Genomic DNA, 15,398 nt, shown 5'->3' on the forward strand with positions numbered 1-15,398 from the left:
GGACGACTCCTGGTGGCCCCCCGCCCTGGGCACCGCACCCAAACCGACGGACCATGCACGCAACCTGGGCTTCATCCTGGACTCCTCCCTCTCCATGACCAGACAAGTCAACGCCGTCTCCTCGTCATGCTTCAACATCCTACGCATGCTACGGAAGATCTTCTGGTGGATCCCCACCGAGACCAGGAAGACTGTCACCCAGGCCCTCGTCACTAGCCGACTGGACTACGGCAACGCCCTCTACGCCGGAACCACCGCCAAGCTCCAGAAGAGACTCCAGCGGATCCAGAACGCCTCAGCCAGACTCATCCTCGACATCCCACGAAACAGCCACATCTCCGGACATCTGAGAGACCTGCACTGGCTCCCCGTCAACAAAAGAATCACCTTCCGTCTCCTCACCCACAAAGCCCTACACGACCAAGGCCCGAGCTACCTCAACAACCGGATCAACTTCTACACTCCCAAGCGCCACCTCAGATCAACCAGCCACGCCCTCGCCGCCGTCCCCCGCATCCGAAGAGCGACAACAGGAGGAAGGTCCTTCTCCTACCTGGCCGCCAAGACCTGGAACTCACTCCCGACCGACCTGCGCCTGACCCAAGACCACCTCTCCTTCAGGAAGAAGCTCAAGACCTGGCTGTTCGAGCAGTAACGGCACCCCCCCCCCCCACCTAGCGCCTTGAGACCCTACGGGTGAGTAGTGCGCTCTATAAATGAGTTGATTGATTGACTTGATTGATAAGCGCAGAGCACCATAATTTGATGAGGAGTTTGATTGCTCAACATGTGAAGAACACTTCGCGTGAAGGGGGACAAGACTATGGAAGAGAATAGTGGAAGGAGCTTGACAATTGGAGGACTGTTTTTCCCCTTTCTTCGTGGAAAATGTAAGTTATTGTTATTCAGAGAAGTCAATTTGGTATCTGATGCGGGGATAATAAAGTGAGGCAAGCTAATGTATAAATCCCACATATATATATATATATTTTTTTTTTTTAACATTAAGTGCTCCTTCTCTCTCACTAAGAAATGTTTCTTTCCCATAACCAAGAAACAAGGACGGATATCTGTTATCTCGCCTTATAAAGGAGGGACTGTATCTCAGCTACAGATCACGACTGTTCACCAAGATACCTGAATTGCTTCTCAAGTGTGGAGTGTCTAATATGCGCTGACATATACCACTCCTTTATACAATACATATATGCCAACATTTTAGGACAGGGACGTGGGAAATTTCAAATACAATTTCAGGAGGGAGACAGCTAAAATAAAGCATTTTTTTGCTTGAAAAATCGATAGTCTCCCGCCTGAATCGGGTCTATTGACATGTATGACAACATGAAAATCCCCACATCTCGCCCTCGAATCCCCTACGGCCTCCGTACCTCCAGCACCGGACTACCTTGACCGCTGCATCCGTTTTCCTCCAACGAGACCTCGGCCATAGTTATAAGCAGACTCCGTAGGTCCAAACTTCGCAACCAATTCAAATCTCGCGAGATGAGTTAGAGCGCTGGGATATGTAGTCCACTGCTTTATGGGAAATGTGCCACCTGGAGGCCTGTTACAGCTAGCTGTGCTCGGTGTGAAGAAAGAGAGGAAGGACGATAGTAAGCTGTCAGATCTAGAGTGCTAACTTCTGGGGGGTGACATCACGTTACCCCAGAAGCAGCGGACTGCGAATCCTGGCGGCCGCACTGATCTCGCGAGATTTGCTGGGTGTTGCGTTTGGAGTGTTGCAGAGTCCTGTTTCTATACCTACGGCAGGAGGCTGGGTCTGTCGTTGTCAGGGAGATGGAGACGCCGAATGAGTTGGGGCCGCCGGTAAAGCGGGGCAGCGGAATGGAGACCACGGACCCGAGAGAGGCGTCCATGCACAGCATCAGCAAGGACCTGACGCTGAATGAGCTGGGGTCCCCGGGACAGCGGGGGAGCGCAATGGAGGCCACGGACCAACCTGTCAATAGCCCGAGAGAGGGGTCCATGCAGAGCATCAGCAGGAACCTCTCGGTGTCTGGCCAGGCGCAGAATGAGTTGGGGTCGCCGGTAAATCGGGGCAGCGCAATGGAGACCACAGACCGACCCCCCGTCTATAGCCCGAGAGAGGGGTCCATGCACAGCACCAGCAGGAACCCCTCTGTGTCTTATCAAACGCCTCATGAGTTGGGGTCCCTTGAAAAGAGGGGGAGCGCACTGGAGGCCACGGGCCGACCCCCTGTCCATAGCCCGAGAGAGGGGTCGGTGTCTTATCAAACGCCTCATGAGTTGGGGTCCCTGGAAAAGAGGGGGAGCGCAATGGAGGCCACGGGCCGACCCCCTGTCCATAGCCCGAGAGAGGGGTCGGTGTCTTATCAAACGCCTCATGAGTTGGGGTCCCTGGAAAAGAGGGGGAGCGCAATGGAGGCCACGGGCCGACCCCCTGTCCATAGCCCGAGAGAGGGGTCGGTGGCTTATCAAACGCCTCATGAGTTGGGGTCCCTGGAAAAGAGGGGCAGCGCAATGGAGGCCACGGGCCGACCCCCTGTCCATAGCCCGAGAGTGGGGCCCATGCACAGCACCAGCAGGAACCTCTCGGTGTCTTATCAAACGCCTCATGAGTTGGGGTCCCTGGAAAAGTGGGGGAGCGCAATGGAGACCACGGGCCGACCCCCTGTCACTAGCCCGAGAGAGATGTCCATGCACAGCATCAGCAACGACCTGACGCCGAATGAGTTGGGGTCCCCGGAAAAGAGGAGTAGCATACAGAATGAGTTGGGGTCCCCCGAAAAGCAGGGGAGCGCAGTGGAGACCACGGACCAACTCCCCGACTCCTGCTCGACAGAGGTGTCCATGCACAGCATCAGCAAGGACCTCTCTGTGTCTTACCAAACGCAGCTTGAGTTGGGGTCCCCGGAAAAGCGGGGTAGCATATCGAATGAGTTGGGGTCCCCGGAGAAGCGGGGCAGCGCAGTGGAGACCACGGACCGACCCCGCTTCTATAGCCCGAGAGAAGTGTCTATGCACAACATCAGCAAGGACCTCTGGGTGTCCTTCCTGGGGAAGGTGTACGACCTGACGCCGCTTGCTGCCCAGCACTCCGGTAAGGAAGGGGGCTCTTTCTTTGGTCATAGTGTCGAAAGTGAAATTAGTTTGTTCAGCACTTAACTTGATGAAACTTCTCCTAATCCACCACCCAGCCCCTTTACCCACTCTTCAAACTTTCACAGTTGCATTGAACTTTGAATCTCCTTTGGCAACTTAGCTGGGATTCTACTCAATCACCTGTAGAAAATTGACCCTCCCTTACATGATGCGGGTTATCAAATCAAATTTTAGAAGAAAAGGAGCGCGTAAAAGTCTAGGCATGATTTATCTTTCCAAAATTCAAAGATTATTACTGTTCATTCCTTAATTATCATCAGTCCATTAAAAAAATAATCACTTGGGAGTCTTGTGTTTCCAATGAATCCAAAAAATGTTATTCAATCAATGGTTTTCATCAAAAGCAGTCAACGCAGCCCAGTCACTGCATTTCGTCCCTACGTACATCATCAGGGCGTGCTCTCATTCTCAACAAGGTGTCCATGGAGACCTTCTGACTGCTGCTCATCCAGTATCCATCTAGTTAAACTAGATGCACCAGTTCTTTTGACGCGATTGGAGACACCTCTGCTATTCCACCCACGATGCTCCTTACCGCAGTTGTCGTCCTCCCTAAGCCCTTAAAAGACAGCGGCACTGCGCTTCCTACCGGCCAATATCCCTGTTGAACATCGATCTAAAGTTATTTATAGGAATCCTGGCTGCTAGATTAGGACCACTGATGCCGGGCTTGATAGAACTTGACCAAGCCAGGTTTGTGGCAACCAGACAGTGCAGCGACAACACATTGAGGCTACTAGATAAGGCACACCAGCAGTCTGTGGAGCAGGTGATTGTGTCGATCAACGCTGAAAAAGGCATTTGACAGGGTGCACTGGCCATTCTTGGAAGCCACTCTGGAGCGGTTTGGGGTGGGGAATAGTTTCCGCAAATGGGTCTTAAGTAGCTACAGCAGCCCCTCAGCGACAGTCCGGGTAAACAGATTCACCTCAGAACCCTTCCAAATAGCACAGGGAATGAGACAAGACTGCCCGCTTTCCCTGTTGTTATTTGCTCTGTATATGGAGCCTTTGGCTCAGAGAGTGTGGGAGAACTAACAGATCACAGGGGTCTGGTTTGGGGGAGAATGACACACCATTAGTTTATAGGAGGATGATGTTATTGCCACACTTGAGGCCCTCTTGACGTCAGTACCAGCCTTCCTCACAGAGCTAGAGAAGTTTTCCGCTGCCTCGGGCTTCAATGTCAATGTGGCCAAGTCACAGGCTCTGGGTTTCTCTTTGCTGCTGTCTACCACGAACACCCTTAGGCAGATCTGTCCAATTCGATGGGACCAGAAATCCATACCATACTTGGGTATAAAGCTGTCGAACTCCATCCAAGACACAATCACTTTAAACAACACCCATCTTTTGACACAGACCCGGTGGGACCTAGGTCGCTGGTGACCATTTGGCCTTTCTTGTTTGAGCAGGGTGGCAGCACTCAAAATGAATGTGCTCCCGAATATACTCTATCTTTTCCAAACACTACCTGTGCAGCCTTCTCCTGGCACTTTGAAGCAACTCCAAAAAGAGTTCCTCTCTTTTGTCTGGGCATATAAAAAACCCAGAATGAGCAAGGACTTGTGTAGTGTAGCTCCTATTTTCCCAATAGGCTCTGCGCATTGGAATAGTACCTACAGCAGTAAAGGCCTAGACCAGACGTTAACTAGGTCTACTACTGTCGATACTAGACTTAATTTTTGGGTTTGCCAGCTAAGCTCAGAGTTCGCTAGAAACTTTCTCGAATGTTCAAGGAAGGATTAACTCCCCTGATTAGACAAGAAGGGATTTAGTTTCTGACAACCATAGAACATGACAACTTTGCTCTCCCCTAATCAAGAGTCAATCTCGAGAGTCGTGTGAGCACAAGGCAATTATTTTACTCAGTCAGTACGTGCATTCTTAGTCTCATCAGAATGTAGAGAAAAGGAAGAGACGGGCGTGTTCAATAAAAGGTGTTATTTATTGATCAGTCTCTTTTCTCGTACAAGAGAAATGGATCGATATTATTGCGATACTTATAGTTAAGTAAAGTGCATACATTAGAAGCAATAGTATAAAATAATACTGTAAAAACATTGATATGGTTTCTGAGCCATATGATGTTTAAAAATGATTAAAATATATTTACATACACATATACATTTGACTAAACGTACTCAACTGGTGTTTCTAAATACGCCTACCCCGTGTACCTGACCTAAGTCTAATGCGTGGGCGGGAATAGAAAGTTACAGTTTAAGTTAAGTTTGTTTTTGCCAAGTGAATAACTAAAGAATTCTCTAGGAGGGGTTATTCAGTTCTGTACCTGGAATTTAGGATGAATGAGGAATGGTATCTCTTTCTCTGCTCTCGATATTCCAGGCTGCCTGCGAGGGCTACCCGGAAGCGCCGGTGCTGGGTCTCTCGGCTTGAGATAGCAGCGCGTCTCTCAGCGCGTCAGGAAGGCGGGGCTGCTGCCTGCGGGGTCTGCTTCTGCTCTCGGCTTCGGCAAGTGTGGCTGCTCCGTCTTGTCACCACGCGTGTGTTTGCATAGGGCAAGGTCGGCAATATTTATACCTTAAAGGTGCCGGGATTGACGTAAGGATGGACATAGGTACGTCAATAAAGATGTCATACGACTTGCTCGTTAGCACATTCTTTACTAAAGTTCTCTGTGAAATCAAAACAATGGCCGCACGGATTATCCAGGTTGTCATAGGTTTGATTTGTTATGAGAACGTCGTATGCCTTATCAGGGGCTGGAGGAATGTCGCTTGTCTAATTAGATCTCAAGCGTTATGACCTAATCAGATAATACGTTCCTGTGCCGTAGTGTGACTGCGTCAGATAACGGTATCTGCATCATGGGGGATTTCTTGCCTCATGGGCTGACTGTTAGTTAACTAGATAGTTAGTTTAACCAGAATAGGGTCAGGAATAGGGGGATCGATTCAGAACCTATAGAAATACACGACACCCACTCCACGCTAACTATGGTCATATCTACTAATCTATGCATAGTATAACATAGTACAACATACTATAGAGTATAGTGTATACCTTACCACCCCAAAATACATAAATGCATTTCGAAATTTTCAAATATACTGAAAAATTGCAGTCATATATATTGTATGCACTTAAGCTATGAATTAAATGCAAAAGTAAACACGCATTTTTATGTATTATTGCTCTTTGGTATATGAGTAGTACACATGAAATGGCTCTTAATATAGCTATACAGAAAGGAAAGTCGAGACCATTTCATCACATAATAAAATATTTGTGAACATACCAGCGGGCAGCTAAAGTCTATATAAAGTATCTAAAAATAGAAATCTTAGTTCTCTAGGAATAGTTTCTTACTTTAAGCAGAAGATCAGTATCCCGGAAAAAAATATATAGAAAAATATTTTAAGGGGCTTGCTGAAAAAAGTTGCTGTCCGTGAACTGGATTGTAATTGTTCATGTGACTTTATTTTTTAAAAGTTGAAGGCCGAATTCAGGGAACGCCGTGTGCGAGTTTACTCAAAAGTCTCTATTTCTGTTCCGGAGAGAACATCATATCATTCAGGCTTTCGAAAAAACTGTCAACAGCTTCATGGGAAAGTTCCACTAAGTCGGAAATAGGTGTAACCATGCATTCATGCGCATGATTGTCTGCATTGACATTCTGATTTGCATTGCTGACAGAAGGTCGTACCTGTTCGATGCTGCTTTCATCTTGAACTTCACTACTCTTCAATCGCAGTGGTGAAGATTCCAGGAATGCCGTCATCAGGATTGGCAGCCTTTGAGGGCAGCACAAAGCGTGAACCTTGGTAGGAACCAACAGTGTATCTGCATCCACTGGCGCATCCGATTGTAGCGTCAGACAGGTGTCTAACACGCATTCTTCTCCGCATAGCAGACACCTTAGTACAGGTAAAACACACCTTTGCCACATTGGTCGAAATGATAGAAACCAAGTCATGTTTAGGTCTCTAAGCCGGGAGAGTCCCAGGATTTTTGATATCCGGTCCCGGTATCCAATGGCTAGGATCGTATCTTCCATTGTCGTGAGATTTTGTTCTGTGACATGGGTTGCCATAACGAAAAATAAGGGCTAGGAATAGGATTCCTGCAATTAGTCCTAGGATCAGGGGAAGTCCGCCAAAAATCGAATGGACGAAGTCTGGAAAAATACCCAGTATGGCTTTGAATGGTGTTAATGCCATCGAAAATACTGTCTTAAATACCTTTGAGACCCCTGTGGTATCAGAAATATTTAAGATTTCGCTCAGGATTTCCGCGAAATGTACGGGGGAATTGGTTGATAATAATGTATGTATCTCTGCAGTCGTCCTTGCGACTTGTAGATCATACGTTTCTTTAGATGACGTGAGCCTTGTAGGCGTCTGAAGAAGCACTGTTTTCATTCTGCTTAAAGTGTCTATTCGAATAGAAGTAATTTTCAGACCGGGCCATGCCCTTGCCTCCCTGTCTGGAAAGGAGCTGGGGAACAAAGAACGTCCACAGCACTTGACCTTCGCCGTCGTAGTGACGAGATAAGGAGTCCCGGGCATAAGACTACAGCATCTGCGGTCTACAATAAGAATGTAACTCCCATTATAGAGTCTTTGAAAGAATGGTTCTATTTCAGTTGCAGGTGCGCCTTGCTGGTGACATGAAAGGTTGTATGAATTCCCTTCACAGGCTCCGTGCAAACTAATACCGTTACACAGAAGCGTGCCGCTCAGTGACATAGCACAATTGTTGCCACTAAGAAACACTTTCTGTCCTTTGTTACTGACACATGCATGTGAATAGGGCAGGTTCCAAGTTGTTTTAAGGTACCCTTTTCCCAATTTCTCGTACATGCCAGCCTGTATATATTTTTGGCAGTATTGAAACCTGAAGGTTGAGATTGGAATATTTATGATTCCGTGTATTATCCATTCACTGACAGGTCGTTCTGACATTGTCATTGGTAATCTTTCTAGTTTTTCAATGCTCAAGATTGTATAATCAGCACCCTTCTGCGCCATGCCGATTTGTCTATCAGTAAGGTTAAAGATTTGGAATAGTGACGTTGTGTTGATTAAACGCCAAGGCACATAGCCTGAACGCAGATTTTGTAACGTCCAACCAAGCTGTACAATAGAACGCAATTGTGACTGACCATGTTGTAATAATAGTAAGTCTTGCGATAATATATCGATTGCTGAAGACACAATGCTGTCCAATGAAAAAATTCTGGAGGACAGAGTCATTAACCCATTGTCCACTACAGAAAGTGATTTTTCCAAATTAATACGGTCAATTTCCCGTATTCTTTCTGCTGTCTCAATTTGAGTAACCTTCCAGGCCTCATTGTATGCTGCATATACAGAGGCTGCTATGAAACGCTTATGACGCTGTTTGCGTGGTCCCAGTATGAAATCACGCAAGTCAGCACCATCAGTAAGTAAAGTTAGGTGTTGCTTAATTTCAGGCAGTGTGGAAGTTTGTAGCCATTGAAGGCATAATTTGCCCACACTGTAGGTTGTTATTATCCCTGGGTGATGTCTTTGGGGATATCTAGGGTCTGGCCTGGTCATTTTGAAACCCTGTGTTTTATTCAGGAATCTATCTTGACAGTTATTTGTATCTGTGGGCCAGATCAACCATTGTTTCCAATCAGGATGTGTTCTGTTTTGGTTAAGTATATGGTTTATGTCTATTCCTTCATCTGTATCAGAGTTATTGCTAAACATTGTTGGCTTTGGAATAGATAGGTTATTTAAATCTTTGATTTTTGCTAGGCCAAGACAGGTGGTTTGTTGGACGGTGTCATTTAAAAATATCATTTGTTCTGGGATCATGCAGGCTCTAAACAAAGCTTCTAAACCCTGTACTTGCCATTCTTTTGTACCCCAAACACTTTTCAAATCAACATGTTTGTCCCAATAATCAAATCCAAAAGTATTCATTTTTTCAAAGAAAGAATCCGAATATATCAATTTTGTGTTGGTTATCATGGTTTTCATCCCTGTCTTGTTTGACAATTTGTAATAAAATGTTTCAGCATTAGTTATGTTAAAACCTGAAAAATATGAATATTTGTCATATACGGTTCTAGAGCTCCCTTTTGGAGGTGTAGCACAATGTTCCCATTGATTATAACTTAAAACATTTCTAGGTTGTGCAGATTTATGCAAGAAATGGTTACCATAGTGGTTATAGCAATACATACTATCATAATTTGTAGAACCCTGCAAATAATCATGTTTTGTAAATTTAGCAGACATTACTAAGTCAGACATCATATTGTTAATACTTTCAAAGTCCCAATCATCAGCAAATGAGTTTGGTTTTGCAAAGTCACTCAAAGAGATCTTGATTTGGTGTGGATATTTCAGGATCTCGACCGGACCATAAATTTCATAGTCAGTGTTGTCCCAGGCTACCCCACCAGGTATTGGAATTGCTGTGAAGTTGGCTGAAGAAAGTTCTGAAGAAAGTTCTCGTTTCTCGACGTGTGAAGATGTGTGTGGTTTGAGGACCAAGTTGATGTTCTGACTTGCTGTGTCCATTTTAGCATATTTTCCCTCAATGAAGCGTCCCAAGGTAAATACCATGATGAGCCAAAGTATGAGGATAAATGCACCAAAACCCACCCAAAATTCAATCCATGGAGAAATCAGATATGTTTCTTTTAGTTGTTTCAAAAGTTCCTTCGCTTTGTCTTTAAAGGATTTTGATGATGGCTGTGTCTTTTGTTCGCTGAAACCGTCAGAGGAATCATCGAAGTTGATGAAGTAACCGGATGCAGTTCTGTCAATTGTTCCAATTGGTTCAGGATTTTTGTTTCTTGCATTTTCACTTGGTACTTCTGTATAGATTGGTGTGTCTCTACTAAATGTCTTTATTTGGGTTTTCAGAGGTCTAAGTTCTATTGCATTGTTGCATAGTCCTTGTTGTTCTTCTGTAGGCGTTTCGAATGTGATGAGCCTCTTTGATAGGACCTCTGTACTGGTAGCAAACCTTGGTGTTCTGCTACTTATTGGGAGTCCACTTGGCCTACTGTTTGTTATCGGCCACATGTTGTGGTTTTACCAGGTCGATGGATACAACTCGGTTCTCCTTTTTTCCAGCAAGTGGCGGTAGTACAACTGATCTTGTCCCGTTGACAGACAAGACAGGAACTGCTTTTCTGTAAGAAGGCCCAAATTCCTTCTTTACCGCGATCTTTTCCCTGACTAGATCCCCGACTTTTGGAATCCAGACAGGTCTTGCTGGGACAGGTGGTGATTCTTCAGTGGTTGTTGGCTGTTGTTTCAACTGTATGTTGCTCAGGTCTTTTCTTGTTTTGTTTAAGTCCTGCAAAATAGCCAAACGGTCTTTGACATCAAAGGTTTTTTCTATTACCACTGAAGTCTGACTATCAAGGTCAGAGATCAACATCCTAGTTCCGAATAATAATTCGTACGGACTGAATCCCTTCAGAGAATTTCTTGGCAAGTTATTTAGACTACGTTGGACACTTATTAGATGTTTGACCCACCAAGCGCCCGAACCTAGTATCCTTTCTATTATAGATTGCTTTCTGTCTTGGTTTTTTCTTTACACCATCCCATACCCTCAGGAAGGAAGTGAGAAGATTCCCGCTGGGCTGTGCTCATTTGGCCATTCTTTCCCCCCCCAGGCTGGATTGCCTGAGAAAAAGAAAAAAATGGTCGAACGTAGCATGCTCTTAGCGTATATGCCATTTAGACTCGCAAATCTTGTATAACAGTCCGGACGTCAGCCGAGTGCTGTGGATCTACATTATAAGTGGGAACTAGCCTGTATATGTTAATCGCAAGCCATTCTTTTTAGTGGAGATGTTATCTGCCTTGATACGACGAGGTATTAAACTGCTTCTCTCCCCACTGCGATCTCTGTTGCAGTTTGGGCAGTTTTTTACAAACATGGTGTAGTGCAGGCTCATGCCTGGCCACCAGTACCGTGATTGTAATTCTTCCAGAGAATCTTTTAATTTAAGGTGTCTGTGACCCTCGCCCATGTGTGCGTCTGCGATTAACAAGTTTCTCCTGTCCATGTTTGGAATCACTCTATCCCCCACTCCAGGGATTCGAGCAAAAGGGACGGAGTTTGCATCGATTATGTATGTATAATTGAGTGGATAGTTGATCGGTAACGCTGAGCAGTCGCCTTTTGATGACGTTTTCACCGCCAGCAATGTTTCGCCGTCAATGTATTTTAATGTACGCTTTTTTCGATCTACGGGAGCCGATTTAGTGGCTGCCGCTGCGGCTGTCTCAGCCAATGAATTCCCCACAACGTGAACGCCATCACGTTGATGACTCAGTGAGTGAGTCACGTGAGTCTTTGGTAGTTCTTTCTTCAAAAGAGCTATTTGTTCCCAGAGAAGTCTCTGCTTTATTGGTGCATCTGTGTCATCTTTGTAACCGTTCTGAATCCATGTCTGCAAATCCTTGTTATATGCTTTGACGCAGAAATATGAATCTGACACTATAAGCGTCGGGAATTCGCGATCCACATTATCTAGCGCCATTTTCAAAGCTAATATTTCAGTTTGCAGTTCTGAATTAGTTTCTACTGAGTGTGATTTTGTTAATAGAGGTCTTAGTTTACCTCCGTGCCACACTTCTTTTGTAATCTCACATGTGGGATTGTATGCATGTTCTCCCCAAACGGAGGGTTGAGCATGTCCGTCTGTATAGATTACACAGGCGTAATGTCTTAGAGGCAGAATGTCGATTGGCAGAGGATACGTTTTTTCATATTTTAGATTTTTCAATTCTTCTAGTTCTGGATCAAAGAAGTAGTATACTTTGTCCGTTGTGATTGAATTTACCCATTGCAACCAATCTGGATCCAATGTTGTTGTTGGTAAATTACACGGTGTTGTTAATGCCTCGAAGGCTGATTCAGCTGTTCTGACTGTGATATGTCGACCATCAGCTATGTCTTTTTCTCTAGCTATTGCGGTTTGAACTGCTTGAACCATTTTTCCTTTGTTGCTGAATCTCTGTTCAGCTTTTGTGTACAAATGTGATTTGAATGCAATTGGTACCTTTTCTCCCTCATTAGAGGTCAGGTATGTGTATCCGCATTTCCCTGGGATGACTCGGATCACAAGGTTGCGTGTATTATCACGGGTTTCTAATTTTGTTTTAATTAGCATGTCTGTTTGTAAGGATCTCAAAATTTCTGTGTGAGTTTGAGTCCAACTGGATCTTTTAAAGTCTGGTTTAATTAGATCGTAAAGGGGCTTGACCCTTTCTGCGTAATTAGCAATGTAAGTTCTTCCGAAATTTAGGAAGCCTAGAATTGACTGTAGGTTTTTTAGTGTTTTAGGAGCTTGGATTACGGCACATTTCTCTAGGAAATTGTCTGTCAGGCTTTTGCCTTCACTTGATAACTCATATCCTAAGAATAGGACCGTCAGATGGGCAATTCTGGACTTTTTGAAGTTGAATTTGTAACCCTCTGCAGCGAAACCAAGTATTATGGTGTTCACTCTTTTCAAGTGAGTCTCCAAGTCATCATCTGTTAAGTAAATGTCATCGACATAAGATAATGCTTCATCATCATATTGTTGTAGTAATTCTGTTACTCTCGCTGAGAATACCCCCGGGCTATTCTTGTACCCCTGGGCTAACCGACAGAATTGTTTTTGAGTGCCATTTACTGAGAATGCAGTTAAATATCTGCTCTCTGGTGCTATGTTTTGACAAAAGAATCCGTTGGAGATGTCCAAGGTTGTTTTGTATTTTTTGCGCACTATGTTATTCATTAGTGCAGCACTGTGTGAGTTTTGCACTGCAAAAGTTTTGCAACATGTGTTAAGGTGTCGGTAATCCAAAACTAGACGGTACGAATTGTCTGGTTTGGAGACCGGAAACAAAGGATTGTTCATTTGTGAGGTGCAAGTTTCAATCACCCCTTGGTATTCTAGCTGATCTAGTATTTCATTTACTTGTTTTTTAGCTTCTTGCTTAATTGGGTACTGCCTTTGTGCAGTTGGTTGTGATTTTAACTGGACTTTGTGAGGAGGAGAATCCTCATCCCATCCTACGTGATTTTTATATAAAGCAGGTGCTAAGGCCACTGCCCACTTTCTAGCAAGTGTGTATTTTTTATGAATCGGTATTTGATTCGAGAAGGCAGGCATAATTACTTCTTCGCCATGAGGGCACTCCCTGACAAACTCCGGTGGCCAGTCTTTTTCAGCTAGAAGGATGTCATAGCCCTTGGATAGGTTATCCCAAAATAGTCCCCTTATTTTCCTAGTCTTATCTCCCTCTATACGTAATGTTATCTCGTATATTTTGTGGGGCTTGCTAACTCTGGTATCTGCAGTTTCCACTTGAAGGTATTCATTCGTGTCCACTGTCTCCAGATGATTCATAAGGACTTTGCGAGCTATGCTCACCTCTGCTGCGCTGTCTAGCATTGTCTGGGCCCACTCTCCGTTTTTCAATTGTGTCCTCAGTATTCTCGGCATTGTTAACTACCTTGATACTGGCTACCTTCTTTTTTGGAAATTGTGATTTCTTTTTCAGTTGAGCAGGTTCCTTGTCTTTGGACTTGGCGTGCTCTTCTGATCGTCCTCTACTTTCCGATTTCTGCGAGGAATTCTGAAAAGATTGAGAGGGACGTGTATCAATGTCTTGATATCTATCAGGTTTTTTAATATTATCCCTATTTCTAAGGTTATATCTATTCCCAGAGGGTTCACTCTGAGGTGACCTTTGTCTCGGGTTTGGAGATTTCTCTTTTCGCCTAGGAGACCTTCCTCTGGACTGGAATTTCTTTTCTTTAGGATTGGATTGTTTGTTCCCATCCCAGTTCTTTTTTGGTGAATTATTATTATTATTAAAAAACATTTTTTCTGGACTTGTAGTCAGTTGCGGTTTTACTGGTATTCCACCTAGACTATCTCTGCCTAGTTCTTCATAGGATTTTTCTATGATTCTGGCAATTTCAGCTGGTTGGTCTGCTATATCTGTCTCTTTTAACCTCTGGCGGATCGCCACGTTTGCTGCTTCACCCTTTATGTTGGCTAGTAATATAGCCGAGACCTGCTTGAAGTCTTTCAGTAATTTCATACCAAGAGTTAAAGCAGGTTCTGGACCATATTCATCTTGAATTTGTTTTAGCACATCTGGTATTACCGAAATGGATGGAACACCGTGCGTTTTTGTGTAGATGGAAGCAAAGACTGTACCCCAAGTGTCACAGTCCTCAATGTGTGGTGCGATTCCCATTGGGAGACATATAGTCAGAATCCTGTGTTTTTCTAGCGGGGTGGTGTCAGGAAACACCGCCTCTATTTGGGTGATTTTCTGTGCCAACCAGAATGGTATCTGTTCCCTTTTAGCTGGAACCTTACCTAGGCAGGATTGGATGTTCTGTGGTGTAATTTTATTTGTGTTCCCCTGGTGAGAGGTCAGCTGTGGTAGTTTAATCGCTGGCTGAATTGTAGAAGTCCGCATTACATACTGAACTAATTGTCTGTGAATTTTTAGTAGTTGTTTTAGCTGTATTAATAGCTCTGGTGCAGTCATCTCGTCGATGTCTGGATGTGGTGTGTATCCGGCTAAGACCGGCCACGTTGCTCCTGGTCTTCCTAAAGGACCGAGCCTTGTAATGTGATTATTATGTTTTAGGGCGCCATCAAATAAGAGCAAATGCTCTTGGAATTTGAGTGGTACTTCCACCTCCTCGAAAGGAGTGTACGTTTCAGGAGGTTCCTCTACTTTGTAATAGTGGAAGTACTTTGTTACAGCATTTGCTGCTGGAAAATGTATCCATGTATAGTATACCTCTGTCTGCCGATATTAGTGTGCCTCAATTACGAATATGACTGTGCCACCTCTAGGTGTCAGTCCATTTTCTATAAGTTTTAAGGTTATAGATCTCCTTTTGGCGACCTGGATGAGTATTATATCCGGGTCTGCTGTTTGCATGGTAGCATCAGCATCTGCTATTTCAGTAGCTAATCTAATTGCCTCTCTTTCTCCATCACTGTCTCCCATTTTACTGACAGGATGGTATTATTTTTATTTGCAGATCAGGTTTCTTTATGGAAACAGAGATTAGATGCACAATATTCTGGAACTGTTTTATCCTTCAACGTTGACTAGACCAAGAACCATACATAGGAGTTCCCTCCTGCGAGGTTTTGGAGGATATAATAACCTTTCACCCACTCCAGACGTCTTTGGAGTATTTTGGAAAAAGGGGTCTGAGTGAGAAAGCACGACTGAGTTACTCTAAATGTCTTACGTTAGT

The 15,398-nt window shown here is 44.5% G+C and overlaps 2 protein-coding genes across 3 annotated transcripts in view; one reads left to right on the top strand and one right to left on the bottom strand.

Moving 5' to 3' along the window:
* The window catches only part of NAA38 (N-alpha-acetyltransferase 38, NatC auxiliary subunit), a 68,100-nt gene that overhangs the window by 45,754 nt on the left and 6,948 nt on the right, over window positions 1-15,398 (bottom strand). Inside the window, exon 1 of one of the 2 annotated variants that reach the window (XM_078669987.1) lies at window positions 1,392-1,533. The exons of the other annotated variant lie outside the window; for it this stretch is intronic. Coding sequence (XP_078526113.1) covers window positions 1,392-1,451 — 60 coding nt within the window. The 5' untranslated portion in view covers window positions 1,452-1,533. Of the gene's footprint in view, window positions 1-1,391; window positions 1,534-15,398 lie in introns of those variants that run through there. 2 annotated transcript variants of the gene reach the window in all.
* The window catches only part of CYB5D1 (cytochrome b5 domain containing 1), a 74,357-nt gene continuing 60,641 nt past the window's right edge, over window positions 1,683-15,398 (top strand). The window contains exon 1 of the mRNA XM_078669986.1: window positions 1,683-3,085. Coding sequence (XP_078526112.1) covers window positions 1,801-3,085 — 1,285 coding nt within the window. The 5' untranslated portion in view covers window positions 1,683-1,800. The remainder of the gene's footprint in view (window positions 3,086-15,398) is intronic.

Source organism: Lissotriton helveticus, chromosome 12, assembly GCF_964261635.1.
Source record: "Lissotriton helveticus chromosome 12, aLisHel1.1, whole genome shotgun sequence".
NCBI classification, from domain to species: Eukaryota; Metazoa; Chordata; class Amphibia; order Caudata; family Salamandridae; genus Lissotriton; species Lissotriton helveticus.